Raw genomic sequence first — 17,808 nt, 5'->3', positions numbered from 1 at the left:
GCCCGTTACACTCCCCCTACCTGCCCGTTACACCCCCCTGCCTGCCCCTTACACTCCCCCTGCCTGCCCGTTACACTCACTTGTCCCTACCTGCCCGTTACACCCCCCCTACCTGCCCGTTACACCACCCCTGCCTGCCCGTTACACCACCCCTGCCTGCCCCTTACACTCCCCCCTACCTGCCCGTTACACTCACCCCTACCTGCCCGTTACACTCCCCCTACTTGTCCCTACCTGCCCGTTACACTCCCCCTACCTGCCCGTTACACTCCCCCCCTGCCTGCCCGTTACACTCACCCCTACCTGCCCGTTACACTCCCCCCTACTTGTCCCTACCTGCCCGTTACACTCCCCCTACCTGCCCGTTACACCCCCCCTGCCTGCCCGTTACACTCCCCCTGCCTGCCCGTTACACTCCCCCTGCCTGCCCGTTACACTCCCCCTGCCTGCCCGTTACACTCCCCCTGCCTGCCCGTTACACTCCTCCCCCTGCCTGCCCCTTACACTCCCCCTGCCTGCCCGTTACACTCCCCTGCCTGCCCGTTACACTCACCCCTACCTGCCCGTTACACTCCCCCTACTTGTCCCTACCTGCCCGTTACACTCCCCCCTACTTGTCCGTTACACTCCTCTCCCCTACTTGTCCCTACCTGCCCGTTGCACCCCCCCCTACCTGCCCGTTACACTCCCCCCTAACATTTAACATTTAACATTTAAGTCATTTAGCAGACGCTCTTATCCAGAGCGACTTACAAACCCTACTTGTCCCTACCTGCCCATTACACTCCCCCTACTTGTCCCTACCTGCCCATTACACTCCCCCTACTTGTCCCTACCTGCCTGTTACACTCCCCCATACTTGTCCCTACCTGCCCGTTGCACCCCCCCCCCCCTGCCTGCCCGTTACACTCCCCCTACTTGTCCCTACCTGCCCGTTACACTCCCCCCTACCTGCCCGTTACACTCCTCCCCCCTACTTGTCCCTACCTCAGCCCGTTTGCACCCCCCCATCACCTGCCCGTTACACTACCATTGCGTCCCCTACTTGTTTCTGTGTGTTTACACTCCCCCTACTTGTCCCTACCTGCCCGTTGCACCCTCCCCCTAGGCTTGTTTCTACCTGCCCGTTAATCCCCAGACTTGTCCCTACCTGGGAGTGAATGAATGAATGATTCACTCCCCCCTACTTGTCCCTACATTTGAAGTACACCCCCTGGTTCAGCCAATGGTACTTGTCCCTACCTGACCCAGGCTTTGTGATTCCCCTACCTGCCCTGTTGGCAGGAACCTACCTGCCAGTGTGGAGAAGATACCTGAGTGTCACCTACTTGTCCCTGAACTGGCGTGTGAGACTGTGAACTTTGCGGCATACTGTCCCCTACTTGTCCCTGTGTACACCCCCTGGAGGCCCGTTACACTTGTTGTTTCCCTGTTGTTGGTGTGTGAGACACCCCCCTACCTGCCCGTTACACCCCCCTGAGGAAGAGATTACAGAGATTGTCCCTACCTGCCAGATTTCGCCAAGATATGGAAGGACTTGTTCATTTTACTACCCCTATCTGCCCGTGTGGGTCCCCCACCTGCCTGTTACACTCCCCCTACTTGTGTGTGTGTGTGTGTGACACAACCCCCAAAATGTGTGTTTCTAAACCTGCCCGTCTGAATCCCCCTACTTGTCCCTACCACCCGTGACCCCCCAACATGCACAAACCCCCTACTTGTCCCTCAACCTGCCAAACCCCCTACCTGCCCGTTACCCTCCCCTACTTGTCCCTACCGCCCGTGACCCCAATCAACATGCCAAACACACGCGTGACCCCCCCAACTTGCCCACCGCGTGACCCCACTCAACATGCACAAACCCACCTGCCCGTGACCCCCCCCTACTTGTCCCTACCTGCCCGTTACCCCCCCTACCTGCCCGTTACCTGACCCCTACTTGTCCCTACCTGCCAAACACACCCCCCTACCTGCCCGTTCACCATGCTTCCCCTACCTGCCCGTCAACATGCCCCCGCGTGACCCCTCAACATGCACAAACACACTACGTGTCCCTACCTGCCAAACACCCCCTACCTGACCCCACCCCATACAAACACACCCCCCCTGACCTGCCCGTTACATCCCCCTACCTGCGTGACCCTCTCCCCTACATCCCTACCTGCCCGTTACACCCCCTCAACATGCACCAACACGCGTTACACCCCCCATACTGTTGCATGCTCTGTCTTCAGTTCCGTTTGCTCCATCACTTTACTACCGTTACAGCAGTACCATTGCGTCCCCTGCTTGGTGTGTGTGTGTTTACATTGCTGGATTATTTGATCAGATGCTGTTCGTTGTATGAGGCGGTTTTCTGGTAATGAGAGCAGACTTTCTCTGAGTGGGAGTGAATGAATGAATGATTCAGCCCATAGTCATACATTTGAAGTACATGGCTCTGGTTCAGCCAATGGTAGTTGTACAAACGGACCACAGGCTTTGTGATTCTGCAACCTTCCCTGTTGGCAGGAACTTAACCTGCAGTGTGGAGAAGATTCTGAGTGTCACCTGAGTGTGATGTGAACTGGCGTGTGAGACTGAACTTTGCGGCATACTGTATTCGGACTGTGTGTGTGTGGAGGAGAGAGAGTTGTGTGTTTTCTGTTGTTGGTGTGTGAGAGACTCGCCTGGCGACAGTAGAATCTGGGCCGGGAGAACCAGCAGGATTCTCTGAGGAAGAGAACAGAGTTCTATGGAGAAGCAGATGCTTACTACTGCCAGATTACTCGCCAAGATATGGAAGGACTTGTTCATTTTACTACAGCAACTACGACCACAATAACCGTGTGGGTGTGGTCACGCGTGCGCGTTGAGCTGGGTCGTGTGTGTGTGTGTGTGTGTGTGACACAACCTCAAAATGTGTGTTTCTAAAGCCAGTCTGAATATGAGTGAACATACACACGCGTGACCCCACTCAACATGCACAAACACACGCGTGACCCCACTCAACATGCACAAACACACGCGTGACCCCACTCAACATGCACAAACACACATGACCCCACTCAAACACACACACGCGTGACCCCACTCAACATGCACAAACACACGCGTGACCCCACTCAACATGCACAAACACACGCGTGACCCCACTCAACATGCACAAACACACGCGCGCCTGACCCCACTCAACATGCACAAACACGCGCGTGACCCCACTCAACATGCACAAACACACGCGTGACCCCACTCAACATGCACAAACACACGCGTGACCCCACTCAACATGCACAAACACACGCGTGACCCCACTCAACATGCACAAACACACGCGTGACCCCACTCAACATGCACAAACACACGCGTGACCCCACTCAACATGCACAAACACACGCGTGACCCCACTCAACATGCACAAACACACGCGTGACCCACTCAACATGCACAAACACACGCGTGACCCCACTCAACATGCACAAACACACGCGTGACCCCACTCAACATGCACAAACACACGCGTGACCCCACTCAACATGCACAAACACACGCGTGACCCCACTCAACATGCACAAACACACGCGTGACCCCACTCAACATGCACAAACACACGCGCGACCCCACTCAACATGCACAAACACACGCGCGACCCCACTCAACATGCACCAACGCGCGCGCCTGACCCCACTCAACATGCACCAACGCGCGCGCCTGACCCCACTCAACATGCACCAACACGCGCGCGCCTGACCCCACTCAACATGCACCAACACGCGCCCCTGACCCCACTCAACATGCACCACGCGCGCCTGACCCCACTCAACATGCACCAACGCGCGCGCCTGACCCCACTCAACATGCACCAACACGCGCGCGCCTGACCCCACTCAACATGCACGCGCCTGACCCCACTCAACATGCACCAACGCGCGCGCCTGACCCCACTCAACATGCACCAACACGCGCGCGCCTGACCCCACTCAACATGCACCAACAGCATCATGGTTTGCGCCTGCTTTTCTTCAGCAGGGACAGGGAAGATGGTTAAAATTGATGGGAAGATGGATGGAGCCAAATACAGGACCATTCTGGAAGAAAACATGGAGTCTGCAAAAGACCTGAGACTGGGACGGAGATTTGTCTTCCAACAAGACAATGATCCAAAACATAAAGCAAAATCTACAATGGAATGGTTCAAAAATAAACATATCCAGGTGTTAGAATGGCCAAGTCAAAGTCCAGACCTGAATCCAATCGAGAATCTGTGGAAAGAACTGAAAACTGCTGTTCACAAATGCTCTCCATCGAACCTCACTGAGCTCGAGCTGTTTTGCAAGGAGGAATGGGAAAAATGTTCAGTCTCTCGATGTGCACAACTGATAGAGACATACCCCAAGCGACTTACAGCTGTAATCACAGCAAAAGGTGGCGCTACAAAGTATTAACTTAAGGGGGCTGAATAATTTTGCACGCCCAATTTTTCAGTTTTTGATTTGTTAAAAAAGTTTGAAATATCCAATAAATGTCGTTCCACTTCATGATTGTGTCCCACTTGTTGTTCATTCTTCACAAAAAAATACAGTTTTATATCTTTATGTTTGAAGCCTGAAATGTGGCAAAAGGTCGCAAAGTTCAAAGGGGCCGAATACTTTCGCAAGGCACTGTATATATACACGTATGTGTGTGTGTGTGTGTGTGTGTGTGTGTGTATATGTGTGTGTGTGTGTGTGTGTGTGTGTGTGTGTGTGTGTGTGTGTGTGTGTGTGTGTGTGTGTGTGTTTTGAGTGGGGTCACGCGTGTGTTTGTGCATGTTGAGTGGGGTCACGCGTGTGTTTGTGCATGTTGAGTGGGGTCACGCGTGCGTATGTTCACTCATATTCAGACTGGCTTTAGAAACACACATTTTCTACATTTTGAGGTTGTGTGATTCCAGTCTGGATAAGTTGTGACTGATGTATTCATAGACTGCTGTGTATATAGAATACTGGAGGGGTGAATGAAGGTACGGTGGAGCTGGTGTCTGTTAGGCTGCGTAATGTGTGTGTGTAACGGCGGTATGGTGTGTGTGTGTGTAACGGCGGTATGGTGTGTGTGTGTGTGTGTGTGTGTATGTGTGTGTGTGTGTGTGTAACGGCGGTATGGTGGTGTGTGTGTAACGGCGTGGTGTGTGTGTGTGTGTGTGTGTGTGTAACGGCGGTACGGTGTGTGTGTGTGTAACGGCGGTACGGTGTGTGTGTGTGTAACGGCGGCACGGTGTGTGTGTGTGTAACGGCGGTACGGTGTGTGTGTGTGTAACGGCGGTATGGTGTGTGTGTGTGTAACGGCGGTATGGTGTGTGTGTGTGTGTAATGGCGGTATGGTGTGTGTGTAACGGCGGTACGGTGTGTGTGTGTGTAACGGCGGTATGGTGTGTGTGTGTGTAACGGTGGTACGGTGTGTGTGTGTGTGTAATGGCGGTACGGTGTGGTGTGTAATATACGGGTGTGTGTGTGTGTAACGGCGGTACGGTGTGTGTGTTTGTAATGGCGGCGGTGGTGTGTAACGGCGGCACGGTGTGTGTGTGTGTAACGGCGGCACGGTGTGTGTGTGTGTATAACGGCGGTATGGTGTGTGTGTGTGTGTGTAACGGCGGTACGGTGTGTGTGTGTAATGGCGGTACGGTGTGTGTGTGTGTAACGGCGGTACGTGTGTGTGTGTGTGTGTAACGGTGTGTGTGTGGCGGTACGGTGTGTGTGTGTGTGTAACGGCGGTACGGTGTGTGTGTGTGTGTGTGTAACGGCGGCACGGTGTGTGTGTGTGTGTAACGGCGGCACGGTGTGTGTGTGTGTGTGTGTGTGTGTGTAATGGCGGTACGGTGTGTGTGTGTAATGGCGGCACGGTGTGTGTGTAACGGCGGTATGTTGTGTGTGTGTGTGTGTGTAATGGCGGTACGGTGTGTGTGTGTAATGGCGGTACGGTGTGTGTGTGTGTAACGGCGGTACGGTGTGTGTGTGTGTAACGGCGGTACGGTGTGTGTGTGTGTAACGGCGGTACGGTGTGTGTGTGTAACGGCGGTACGGTGTGTGTGTGTGTAACGGTGTGTGTGCGGTACGGCGGTGTGTGTGTGTGTAACGGCGGTACGGGTGTGTGTGTGTGTAACGGCGGTGTGTGTAACGGTGTGTGTGTGTGTGTGTAACGGCGGTACGGTGTGTGTGTGTGTAACGGCGGTACGGTGTGTGTGTGTGTGTGGCGATACGGTGTGTGTGTGTGTAACGGCGGTACGTGTGTGTGTGTGTGTAACGGCGGTACGTGTGTGTGTGTGTGTAACGGCGGTACGGTGTGTGTGTGTGTGTGTACGGCGGTACGGTGTGTGTGTGTGTGTAACGGCGGTACGGTGTGTGTGTGTGTAACGACGGTACGGTGTGTGTGTGTAACGGCAGTACGGTGTGTGTGTGATGTTTCACACACAAACAACAAGCACTCTTGGCTGGCTGCATGCTCCTTCTCTCGCTCTCTCATGCATGTTTTCTGCATGTCCCTGCATCTCCAGGCGTGTTTCTCCAACACCCCGGACAACTTCCCCGTGCTGCTGTCCTCACATCCAACCTGGATTTCTATTTGACAGATGTGATTGACATAGCTTCATGTGTTGAATACTCTGCCATTCCAGCTAGAATGGTGAGATATGATGTCACTTGAAATATATTCCACTTAGAAGACGCTCTGATCCAAAGCCACTTGCGGTTCAGTAAGAGAAGACCATTTAGTTTGTATGTGGTCCCTGTGGGAATTTAAACTGCGACCGTGGCTTTTCCACCAGCACTTGCCAGACTGCTCTCTTCCAGAAGCTCTCTCTCCTTGCCGCGCTTTACACTAATACAGTTTGTATTTCTTAAACACTTTCCTTTCAACTTCCTTTTTTCCTTTCCCCGGCTCTCTCCTCCTCCATCCCCCCCTTCGCTCCCCTCTTCCAGCAGCCACGCCCTCCTGAGGATGCACCCCCGCGGCCCAAATCTAATGTTCAGCAAAGGCTGCAAACGCTGCGGATCGCCACGCGCTTTTACTGCGCCATGAAACACGTAAGAGACGTAAGGAGCCAGGCATTCTATATCTACATCTATATCTATATCTACATCTATATCTATATCCCTATCAAATCATATTATAGAACCAAGGCCAGGCATGCTAAAACTATATCTACATCTATATCTACATATCTATATCTACATCTACATCTATATCTATATCTATCTACCAATCAAATGATATTATAGAACCAAGGCCAGGCATGCTATATCTATATCTATATCTACATATATATATCTACATCTACATCTATATCTATCTACCAATCAAATGATATTATAGAACCAAGGCCAGGCATGCTATATCTATATCTATATCTACATATATATATCTACATCTACATCTATATCTATATCTATCTACCAATCAAATCATATTATAGAACCAAGGCCAGGCATGCTAAAACTATATCTACATCTATATCTACATCTATCAATATCTACATCTATATCTATCTACCTATCAAATCATATTATAGAACCAAGGCCAGGCATGCTATATCTACATCTATATCTACATATATATATCTACATCTACATCTATATCTATATCTATCTACCAATCAAATGATATTATAGAACCAAGGCCAGGCATGCTATATCTACATCTATATCTATATCCTATCTATATCTACATCTATATCCTATCAAATCATATTATAGAACCAAGTCCAGGCATGCTATATCTATATCTACATCTATATCCTATCTATATGCAGGTTGAAGTCGGAAGTTTACATACATACACTGAGGTTGGAGTCATTCAAACTTGTTTTTCAACAACTCCCCAATGTCTTGTTTACAAACTATAGTTTTGGCAAGTCGGTTAGGACATCTACTTTGTGCATGACCAACTATTGTTTACGGACAGATTATTTCACTTATAATTCACTATATCACAATTCCAGTGGGCCAGAAGTTTGCATACACTAAGTTGACTGTGCCTTTAAACAGCTTGGAAAATGATGTCATGGCTTCTGATAGGCTAATTGACATAATTTGAGTCAATTGGAGGTGTACCTGTGGATGTATTTCAAGGCCTACCTTCAAACTCTGTGCCTCTTTGCTTGACATCATGGGAAAATCAAAAGAAATCAGCCAAGACCTCTGCAAGTCTGGTTCATCCTTGGATGCAATTTCCAAATGCCTGAAGGTACCATGTTCATCTGTACAAACAATAGTATGCAAGTATAAACACCATGGGACCACGCAGCCGACATACCGCTCAGGAAGGAGACAAGCTCTGTCTCCTAGAGATGAATCTACTTTGGTGCGAAATGTGCAAATCAGTCCCAGAACAACAGCAAAGGACATTGTGAAGATGCTGGAGGAAACAGGTACAAAAGTACCTATATCCACAGTAAAACGAGTCCTATATCGACATAACCTGAAAGGCCGTTCAGCAAGGAAGAAGCCACTGCTCCAAAACCGCCATAAAAATGCCAGACTACGGTTTGCAACTGCACATGGGGACCAAGATTATACTTTTTGGAGAAATGTCCTCTGGTCTGATGAAACAAAAGTTGAACTTTTTGGCCATAATGACCATCATTATGTTTGGAGGAAAAAGGGGGAGGCTTGCAAGCCGAAGAACACCATCCCAACTGTGAAGCACAGGGGTTCCTACCTCATGTTGTGGGGCTGTTTTGCTGCCGGAGGGACTGGTTCACTTCACAAAATAGATGGCAACATCTCAAGACCTCAGTTAGGAAGTTAAAGCTTGGTCGCAAATGGGTCTTCCAAATGGACAATGAGCCCAAGCATACTTCCAAAGTTGTGGGAAAATGGCTTAAGGGCAACAAAGTCAAGGTATTGGAGTGGCCATCACAAAGTCCATAGAAAATGTGTGGGCAGAACTGAAAAAGCCTGTGTGAGCAACGAGGCCTATACAAACCCGACTCAGTTACACTTGCTTTGTCAGGAGGAATGGGTCAAAATTCACCCAACTTATTGTGGGAAGCTTGTGGAAGGCTACCCAAAACATTTGACTCAAGTTAAACAATTTCAAGTCAATGCTACCAAATACTAATTGAGTGCATGTAAACTTCTGACCCACTGGGTATGTTATGAAAGAAATAAAAACTGAAATAAATCATTCTCTCTACTATTATTCTGACATTTTACATTCTTAAAATAAAGTGGTGATCCTAACTGACCTAAGACAGGAAAGTTTTACTAGGAATAAATGTCAGGGATTGAAAATTGAGTTTAAATATATTCGGCAAAAGTGTATGTAAACTTCCGACTTCAACTATATCTAGCTCTCGCTCTCTCTGTCTGTCTATCTCTCGCCCTGTCACTCTGTCTCTCGCTCTCTCTCTCTCTCGTCTGTCTCTCTCTGTCTGTGTCGCTCTCTCTCGCTCTCATCTGTCTCGCTCTCGTCTCTCTCTCTCTCTGTGTCGCTCTCTGTCTGTTTCTGTCTGTCACTCTCTCGCTCTCGTCTGTCTCTCTCTATATCTCTGTCTGTCACTCTCTCGCTCTCGTCTGTCTCTCTCTATATCTCTGTCTGTCACTCTCTCGCTCTCGTCTGTCTCTCTCTATATCTCTGTCTGTGTCGCTCTCTCTCGCTCTCATCTGTCTCTCTCTCGCTCTCTCTCTGTCTCTGTCTTTCTCTCTCTTGCTCTCTGTCGGTCTCTCTGTCGGTCTCTGTCTCTGTATTGTAGAACCAAGGCCAGTCATACTCAATATATCAGATCAATCGTATCTCATTTTATTTTCATAACTTTCTTCAGATTCATGTAATGACGGCTACAGGATTCCTAGTAAATAGCCAGATGGACCTGGTTTATTCTGGAACGTTTTCATACTGCTGCCCTTTTCCTTTATGGCTTATTGACTCTCAACCAATCACTTTCACTTCCCATTCCTCTCATAAACACACTTATGACATATTTTGGGGCGGCAGGTAGCCTAGTGGTTAGAGGCAGGTAGCTTAGTGGTTAGAGCGTTGGGCCAGTAACTGAAAGGTTGCTGGATTGAATCCCTGAGCTGACAAGGTAATAAATCTGTCATTCTGCCCCTGAACAGGCAGTTAACCCACGGTTCCTAGGCTGTCATTGTAAATAAGAATTTGTTCTTAACTGACTTGCCTAGTTAAATAAAGGTTGGATAAATAAATAAACTGATGTGTGTGTGTGTGTGTGTGTGTGTGTGTGTGTGTGTGTGTGTGTGTGTGTGTGTGTGTGTGCATCTGAAGTGGCACCCTATTCCCTACGTAGTGCACTACACCCCCTGGCTTAAAGTATTTTCACAGACACGGTCTGTGTGTAGCTGACACAGAGGACCGTTCAGTCTGTGTGTAGCTGACACGGAGGACCGTTCAGTCTGTGTGTAGCTGACACGGAGGACCGTTCAGTCTGTGTGTAGCTGACACGGAGGACCGTTCAGTCTGTGTGTAGCTGACACGGAGGACCGTTCAGTCTGTGTGTAGCTGACACGGAGGACCGTTCAGTCTGTGTGTAGCTGACACGGAGGACCGTTCAGTCTGTGTGTAGCTGACACGGAGGACCGTTCAGTCTGTGTGTAGCTGACACGGAGGACCGTTCAGTCTGTGTGTAGCTGACACGGAGGACCGTTCAGTCTGTGTGTAGCTGACACGGAGGACCGTTCAGTCTGTGTGTAGCTGACACGGAGGACCGTTCAGTCTGTGTGTAGCTGACACGGAGGACCGTTCAGTCTGTGTGTAGCTGACACGGAGGACCGTTCAGTCTGTGTGTAGCTGACACGGAGGACCGTTCAGTCTGTGTGTAGCTGACACGGAGGACCGTTCAGCATTGACTGGCTGAGAGGCTGTTTTGGACAGCTGTTGTCTGAGCATGCCCAGACCAGAGCACCACCAGGCCTCTCCTCCACCAGGCCTCTCCTCCACCAGGCCTCTCCTCCACCAGGCCTCTCCTCCACCAGGCCTCTCCTCCACCAGGCCTCTCCTCCACCAGGCCTCTCCTTCCTGACTACTAATCACACTCCAGTTGTCATTTAGCAGACATCCTTATCCAGGGAGACTTACAGAGCGACTTGAGTGCATCCATTTTCCCCCATGGGAATCGTACCCACAGCTAAGCCACACGGGCTGGTTTTATTTACCTGGAGGTTGTGCTGTGTATTTTGTGATGGTCCAGTTGGTGATCTGGTCTCCTGTTCTCTCTCTCACCAAGCTGAGGCGGATTCACTGTCGAGAGACGTCAGTCACATCTGATGTGTCACAAACTTCCTGTAGTTATATGATAATGGAATTCAAAAACTATCTCCGGTCACCTGACTGAAGACCTTGTGCACTGGGCCAATAATCTATCGCTGTCTGTCTTTCTCTCTCACTCTCTCCACCCCCTCTCTCTTGTTTTCTCTACCCCCTGTCTTTCTCTCTGTTTGTCTCTCTTTCTCTCACTCTCTCCACCCCCTCTCTCTTGTTTTCTCTACCCCCTGTCTTTCTCTCTGTTTGTCTCTCTCTCTCTCACTCTCTCCACCCCCTCTCTCCTGCCCCCTCTTGTTTTCTTTCTCCCCCCTCTCTCTTTCTTGGCTGTTTTCATCCTACTTCATCTGTTCTGCTTCTCTACCATGTCACCCCAGTACGTGATGCTTGTATGGGCTTGTCTGTACTGACCTGAACTGATAATTGCCCTATTAAAAGGTTGATCAGGAAGGTGGCAGAGATTAAGGATGCATGGACAGAATGGGTGTATGGATATATGGAATGGATGTCATAAACAGGATGATATCTGTAGCTGGTACTACTGTTTCTTCCTTCTGACTCCACATTATTACAACGTTCATCCATTTGAGTGTGCAACAAGGGTGCCTCGGCCGTGGCAGCATTGTTTGTGGTCTGTGTGTTTGTTGCTGTGTGTGTATTTGTGTCCATCTGTAACTATTCTATGTGTGTATCCATTTCTGTGTGTTAGATCTTGGCTGTGTGTGTGTGTGTGTGTGTGTGTGTGTGTGTGTGTGTGTGTGTGTGTGTGTGTGTGTGGCTCATTTCCTGGTGCTGCTGTAGAATTGCTTCTGTCAGCTCCCTGAGCTGAGCTGCTCAGTGTGACCTCATTTCCTGGTGCTGCTGTAGAATTGCTTCTGTCAGCTCCCTGAGCTGAGCTGCTGCTGTGACCTCATTTCCTGGTGCTGCTGTAGTATTGCTTCTGTCAGCTCCCTGAGCTGAGCTGCTCAGTGTGACCTCATTTCCTGGTGCTGCTGTAGAATTGCTTCTGTCAGCTCCCTGAGCTGAGCTGCTCAGTGTGACCTCATTTCCTGGTGCTGCTGTAGTATTGCTTCTGTCAGCTCCCTGAGCTGAGCTGCTCAGTGTGACCTCATTTCCTGGTGCTGCTGTAGTATTGCTTCTGTCAGCTCCCTGAGCTGAGCTGCTCAGTGTGACCTCATTTCCTGGTGCTGCTGTAGTATTGCTTCTGTCAGCTCCCTGAGCTGTGACCTCATTTCCTGCTCACTCCTTCCTCAGTTCCACAGAATAATGCCTCACTTTACACAAAAGCGCCCCCAGACCCCATGTCACACATGGTATTGCAGCCAGATGGCCCAATGGAAACTCACAAGCCCCATAGAGCTCCCACTGTCTGTTTCAAACTGAGGGAGTCACAGAAAAACAGGATTCATATCAATTTATTCAATGAGTCAGAAGGTCATTTTAACGAGTGTAAACCCTGGTACTTTTCCTTATTAGTGTGAATAGCTGTAGAGTCCAGGTGTGTCCTCTGCTGTCCTGACTGTGTTTCTGTGTGGGGCGTCAGGCCAAGGAGCTGCCCACCTACAAGGACAACGACTTCATCAACGATGGACAGAAGATCTGCATCGACGACGACAACAAAAAGATGTTCCTGGAGAAGCTACGTAAAGACGTGGAGGTGTGTGTGTGTGTGGTTCTGTTATTTCTTCTGAGAGTGAGTGAATTAATACTTGGGTCTGGATTAATCCGGTCTCCCTCAACACATGTTATTTCCCTCCCTCCCTCCAGTTCCTGGCCCAGTTGAAGCTGATGGACTACAGTCTGCTGGTGGGGATCCATGATGTGGAGCGGGCTGAGCAGGAGGAGGTGGAGAGTGAGGATAACGAGGGGGACGATGAGGGGGAGAGTGACGGAGTGATTGGCACTCCCCCTGACTCCCCCAGTAACACCCTGGACAGCACCAAGCCCCTGTCCCCCGGGGAGTTTGACCCCACCATAGACGTCTATGCCATCAAGAGCAACGACGGTGAGTGGAGAGGGAGGGGTTCAGGAGATGGTGAAAAATACCAACTAGATCAACAGTATAGATGACAGTCCTTGTAGCTCTCCGGTGCCCCTTGTGTTATGTCATTACAGATCTAGGGATAGTCCTGTGTGTTCAGGTGTTTCTAGGCAGTAGGTGTAGGGATAGTCCTGTGTGTTCAGGTGTTTCTAGGCAGTAGGTGTAGGGATAGTCCTGTGTGTTCAGGTGTTTCTAGGCAGTAGGTGTAGGGATAGTCCTGTGTGTTCAGGTGTTTCTAGGCAGTAGGTGGAGGGATAGTCCTGTGTGTTCAGGTGTTTCTAGGCAGTAGGTGGAGGGATAGTCCTGTGTGTTCAGGTGTTTCTAGGCAGTAGGTGGAGGGATAGTCCTGTGTGTTCAGGTGTTTCTAGGCAGTAGGTGTAGGGATAGTCCTGTGTGTTCAGGTGTTTCTAGGCAGTAGGTGTAGGGATAGTCCTGTGTGTTCAGGTGTTTCTAGGCAGTAGGTGTAGGGATAGTCCTGTGTGTTCAGGTGTTTCTAGGCAGTAGGTGGAGGGATAGTCCTGTGTGTTCAGGTGTTTCTAGGCAGTAGGTGTAGGGATAGTCCTGTGTGTTCAGGTGTTTCTAGGCAGTAGGTGTAGGGATAGTCCTGTGTGTTCAGGTGTTTCTAGGCAGTAGGTGTAGGGATAGTCCTGTGTGTCCAGGTGTTTCTAGGCAGTAGGTGGAGGGATAGTCCTGTGTGTTCAGGTGTTTCTAGGCAGTAGGTGGAGGGATAGTCCTGTGTGTTCAGGTGTTTCTAGGCAGTAGGTGGAGGGATAGTCCTGTGTGTTCAGGTGTTTCTAGGCAGTAGGTGGAGGGATAGTCCTGTGTGTTCAGGTGTTTCTAGGCAGTAGGTGTAGGGATAGTCCTGTGTGTTCAGGTGTTTCTAGGCAGTAGGTGTAGGGATAGTCCTGTGTGTCCAGGTGTTTCTAGGCAGTAGGTGGAGGGATAGTCCTGTGTGTCCAGGTGTTTCTAGGCAGTAGGTGGAGGGATAGTCCTGTGTGTTCAGGTGTTTCTAGGCAGTAGGTGTAGGGATAGTCCTGTGTGTCCAGGTGCTCCTAGGTAGGAGGTGTAATCCTCTGTGTCTGTGTGTCCAGGTGCTCCTAGGAAGGAGGTGTACTTCATGGCGGTCATTGATATTCTGCAGCATTACGATGCCAAGAAGAAGGCCGCTCACGCTGCCAAGACCGTCAAACACGGAGTGAGTGAGTGAGTGAGTGAGTGAGTGAGTGAGTGAGTGAGTGAGTGAGTGAGTGAGTGAGTCTGCACCTCGTTTGGTGTGATTTTTGTGTGATTGTGTGTCTTCCCTTGACTGACTCGTCCACCATGTGTCGCCCCCTGCAGGCGGGAGCGGAGATCTCCACGGTGAACCCAGAGCAGTACTCCAAGAGGTTCTACGACTTCATCACCACTATTCTCTCATAGCCCCCGGGAGTAGGGGAGGGGCTGGCTGAGAGTGGAGGTGGTTTTTATCTCTCTCTCCATTTCTCCTTTAGCAGGGGTGTCCCTCTGCAGCTAAAACCATCATTTGTTTACATTCATATTCTCTGTTGACTTGATCTCTGTTACGCGGGACCATAAGGTGTGATAGGAGAATAGGTGTATCTTCTCTTTTGACTTGATCTCTGTTACGCGGTGTTCTAGTCAGTACTTTTGTATTTGTTTGTTTTGTGTACTTTGGGAATCTAGTTTTTTTTACACCATGTCCTCACCCTGCATTGTTTGTTGTTCTGTATTCCCCTTTGGGAGGGGGTGGGGTTAGAATGAGGAAGAACAGGGCTCAGTGATTGGATAACAATAGTGAGGTCACTCTCGGAGTAAATAGTACAGGTAGAAGTAAACAGGAAGTGCACCTTGAGGCTAGTCCAAACCATTCACTTGTCTTCAGGAAGTAGGAAGTATTAGTCCAATAGGCCGTCGGCCAGACCATCCAATTGCCATTTAGCCCTGCCCAAGCCAAAGCTACCTTCCTATCTGTCCCTTCATCCATCACTCCCTCCATACAAGAGACGTTAGGACAAGCTGCGTCTAGTAAGACTGGGAGCTGGTCAGTAGTGCTGTGTGTGTGTGTGTGTGTGTGTGTGTGTGTGTGTGTGTGTGTGTGTGTGTGTGTGTGTGTGTGTGTGTGTGTGTAGCAGGGTACCTGGAAGGACGGCCAGAGAGGAGACCAGAAATGACACGAGGTCTGACTCGTCCAACAGTTTCATTCAGTTCCATTAGGCTTTAGAGATTTACGACATCATTGACTGATCGGGTTTATGTCATTCTGGCGGGGTACCAGGAAAGGCTATTAGGAAGTTGGTGTGTCTGACTTCCTGTGGGACAGGGCAGGGCGATGGTTTGATACCTCATGGACCTTTGAACCTGAATTGCCATCAGCACCTTAAACAAATTGTTGCACTTTTATGTTAGAGATATGATCTCTCGTTCTGTTACATGCACCACAACAAAAGCACTGTTTGGAGTTATCCAACTCAGCCCCAACATGTCTGATAGGGGTGTCGGAGGGACTAGAGGTGGGTTTGGGACCAGGCCTGAGTGTAGTGCGCAGCAGAGAAAGAGGAGTGGTGCCTTCAGGACAGATACAGACGGCCTATTGTTTACCTCTGGTATCGAACCAGCCTGAACCAGAGTCTTACCCACATCTGTCTGTCAGGGGTCTCCAACCCCGGCCATGGAGGAGTACTGCGTATGCAGGCTTTATTTACTCCTGTCAGCACTAATATACCTGATTCAGCTTATTGTGGTCCAGACAGAAGACCTTAATTAGTTGGTTATTTGATTCAGCTTATTGTGGTCCAGACAGAAGACCTTAATTAGTTGGTTATTTGATTCAGCTTGTTATGGTCCAGACAGAAGACCTTAATTAGTTATTTGAATTCGTTGTTACAGCAGGGCTGGAACAAAAGCCTTCACGACTATTAGCGTTCCAGGACTGAGATGGAGAGCCCTGAGACAGTCAAAGATCTCTATACAAGGTTCAGGCCTGAGTCGGCTGTGTGTCAGTGTTTCATGAGAGGAGAGGAAGGGGCTGGGTTGTAGGAAACTCTACTTTTGTTATTTAAGTGGTGACGTCATGCCAACCTGTCAGCCTCTCCTTTTAACCTTTTTGTTGTCTGCCTGTTATTCAGACTTTTGTTGCGTCGTTGTTGTTGAAAGGTTGTTTTATCTCAGATTGAGTTTCGCCGGGTTTGAATTTATGTGGTACATTTTTATATTTTGCACAGATACTAAAAGTAACCAAATGTTATGCATACGATCCTGACTGGGTGACGTGGTTTTAATGGTTTTAACAAGGGAAACGGCTGGGTGACGTGGTTTTAACAAGGGAAACGACTGGGTGACGTGGTTTTAACAAGGGAAACGGCTGGGTGACGTGGTTTTAATGGTTTTAACAAGGGAAACGGCTGGGTGACGTGGTTTTAACAAGGGAAACGACTGGGTGAAGTGGTTTTAATGGTTTTAACAAGGGAAACGGCTGGGTGGCATCATTATACCTGTTCCAGAGATAGATAGATACATCTCTATATAGCTTTGACTTGTACCAGAGAAGAATCTGTCTGGTGTTGTACCTGTGATGGGTAACCTACTAAACCATTGACGTCATCCTCCTCGACTCTTCTTATCCAAGCAAAAAAAATCCATATTGTTGTTTGTTTTACACGCATAGATTCTATTCACATATATTTTTACGTTGCATTTTAGTCATGAAATATAATTGTATTTTAAAGCAACACCGTTTGAGTTAATGACAGTGTTAATGACAGTGTTGTGTTATATGAAGAATGCTACTGCTTGTATGTACTGTAAAAACAAAACCAATACATGCAGGAACACAGTTTCTCCCTCCTGTGTCTAGGCTGTTTAGATCCATTGTTACTCTCCTAGTCTTAACCCCATCAGGCTCTCCTTACCAAGCTTTAAACTGTGTTTTCATCTTATACACTGTGTAAGAGGTGTGCCTTTATACTCCAAATGATTTCATTTGTCTTTTTTAATGTCTTTTTATTTTTTTTACAAAGTTAAAATGTTATTTTAATAGGGTTTTATTTTCAGTGTTTTCCCTTCCTGTGTAGTAGGTGTTTTCAATATATTATTGTTGAGTCAAATTGATACAGTTGTATTCTTTTTTTGACTAGTTCAGTTTTCAAACCTAAAAACTAAAATGGCCGTCTGATGCTGAGGTTATGGGTAGAACTTAGTCATTAGGCACAGATGGCGCTTACCTTCCCCAAATCCTGACCTTCACCATTGGGGGGGGGCAAATCTGAACTTGGATCTGTGTGTCTACCTCTTGGTGTGGAGACTGGGATGATCTGACCCTGCGTGCCCCGCTGCTCAGTAGGGACCTGTGTGTTGTGGTTTGTGTGACTGTCATAATGATGTTTGTCCGCTGACCAATTCCTCCGAAGTTTGAATGCATCTGAATGAAATGTCACCCTATTCCCTTGTAACAGTGAAATAATTTTGACAAGAGCCCGATTAGGTTTAGGGTTAGCCAGGTTCTGGTCAAAAATAGTACACTGTTTAGGGAACAGATT

General features: G+C 48.9%; 1 protein-coding gene across 6 annotated transcripts in view; it reads left to right on the top strand.

The window, feature by feature from the left end:
• LOC135517172 (phosphatidylinositol 5-phosphate 4-kinase type-2 alpha-like) overlaps positions 1-17,380 on the top strand; it is a 61,450-nt gene extending 44,070 nt beyond the window's left edge. Inside the window, exons 7-12 of one of the 6 annotated variants that reach the window (XR_010452003.1) lie at positions 6,933-7,046; positions 12,776-12,889; positions 13,000-13,237; positions 14,365-14,468; positions 14,612-15,366; positions 15,403-17,380. Coding sequence is in view for 5 of the 6 variants with exons in the window: in XM_064941237.1 (XP_064797309.1) it covers positions 6,933-7,046; positions 12,776-12,889; positions 13,000-13,237; positions 14,365-14,468; positions 14,612-14,692 (651 nt within the window). In the remaining variant the exon portion in view is untranslated. Of the gene's footprint in view, positions 1-6,932; positions 7,047-12,775; positions 12,890-12,999; positions 13,238-14,364; positions 14,469-14,611 lie in introns of all 6 variants that reach the window. The other 5 variants (XM_064941241.1, XM_064941238.1, XM_064941240.1 and 2 more) reach the window with 5 other exon arrangements.
• Positions 17,381-17,808: the final 428 nt, after the last annotated feature.

Source organism: Oncorhynchus masou, chromosome 28, assembly GCF_036934945.1.
Source record: "Oncorhynchus masou masou isolate Uvic2021 chromosome 28, UVic_Omas_1.1, whole genome shotgun sequence".
NCBI lineage: Eukaryota > Metazoa > Chordata > Actinopteri > Salmoniformes > Salmonidae > Oncorhynchus > Oncorhynchus masou.
The sequence above is the reverse complement of the archived record's forward strand: the minus strand, read 5'-3'. Positions and strand labels throughout refer to the sequence as shown.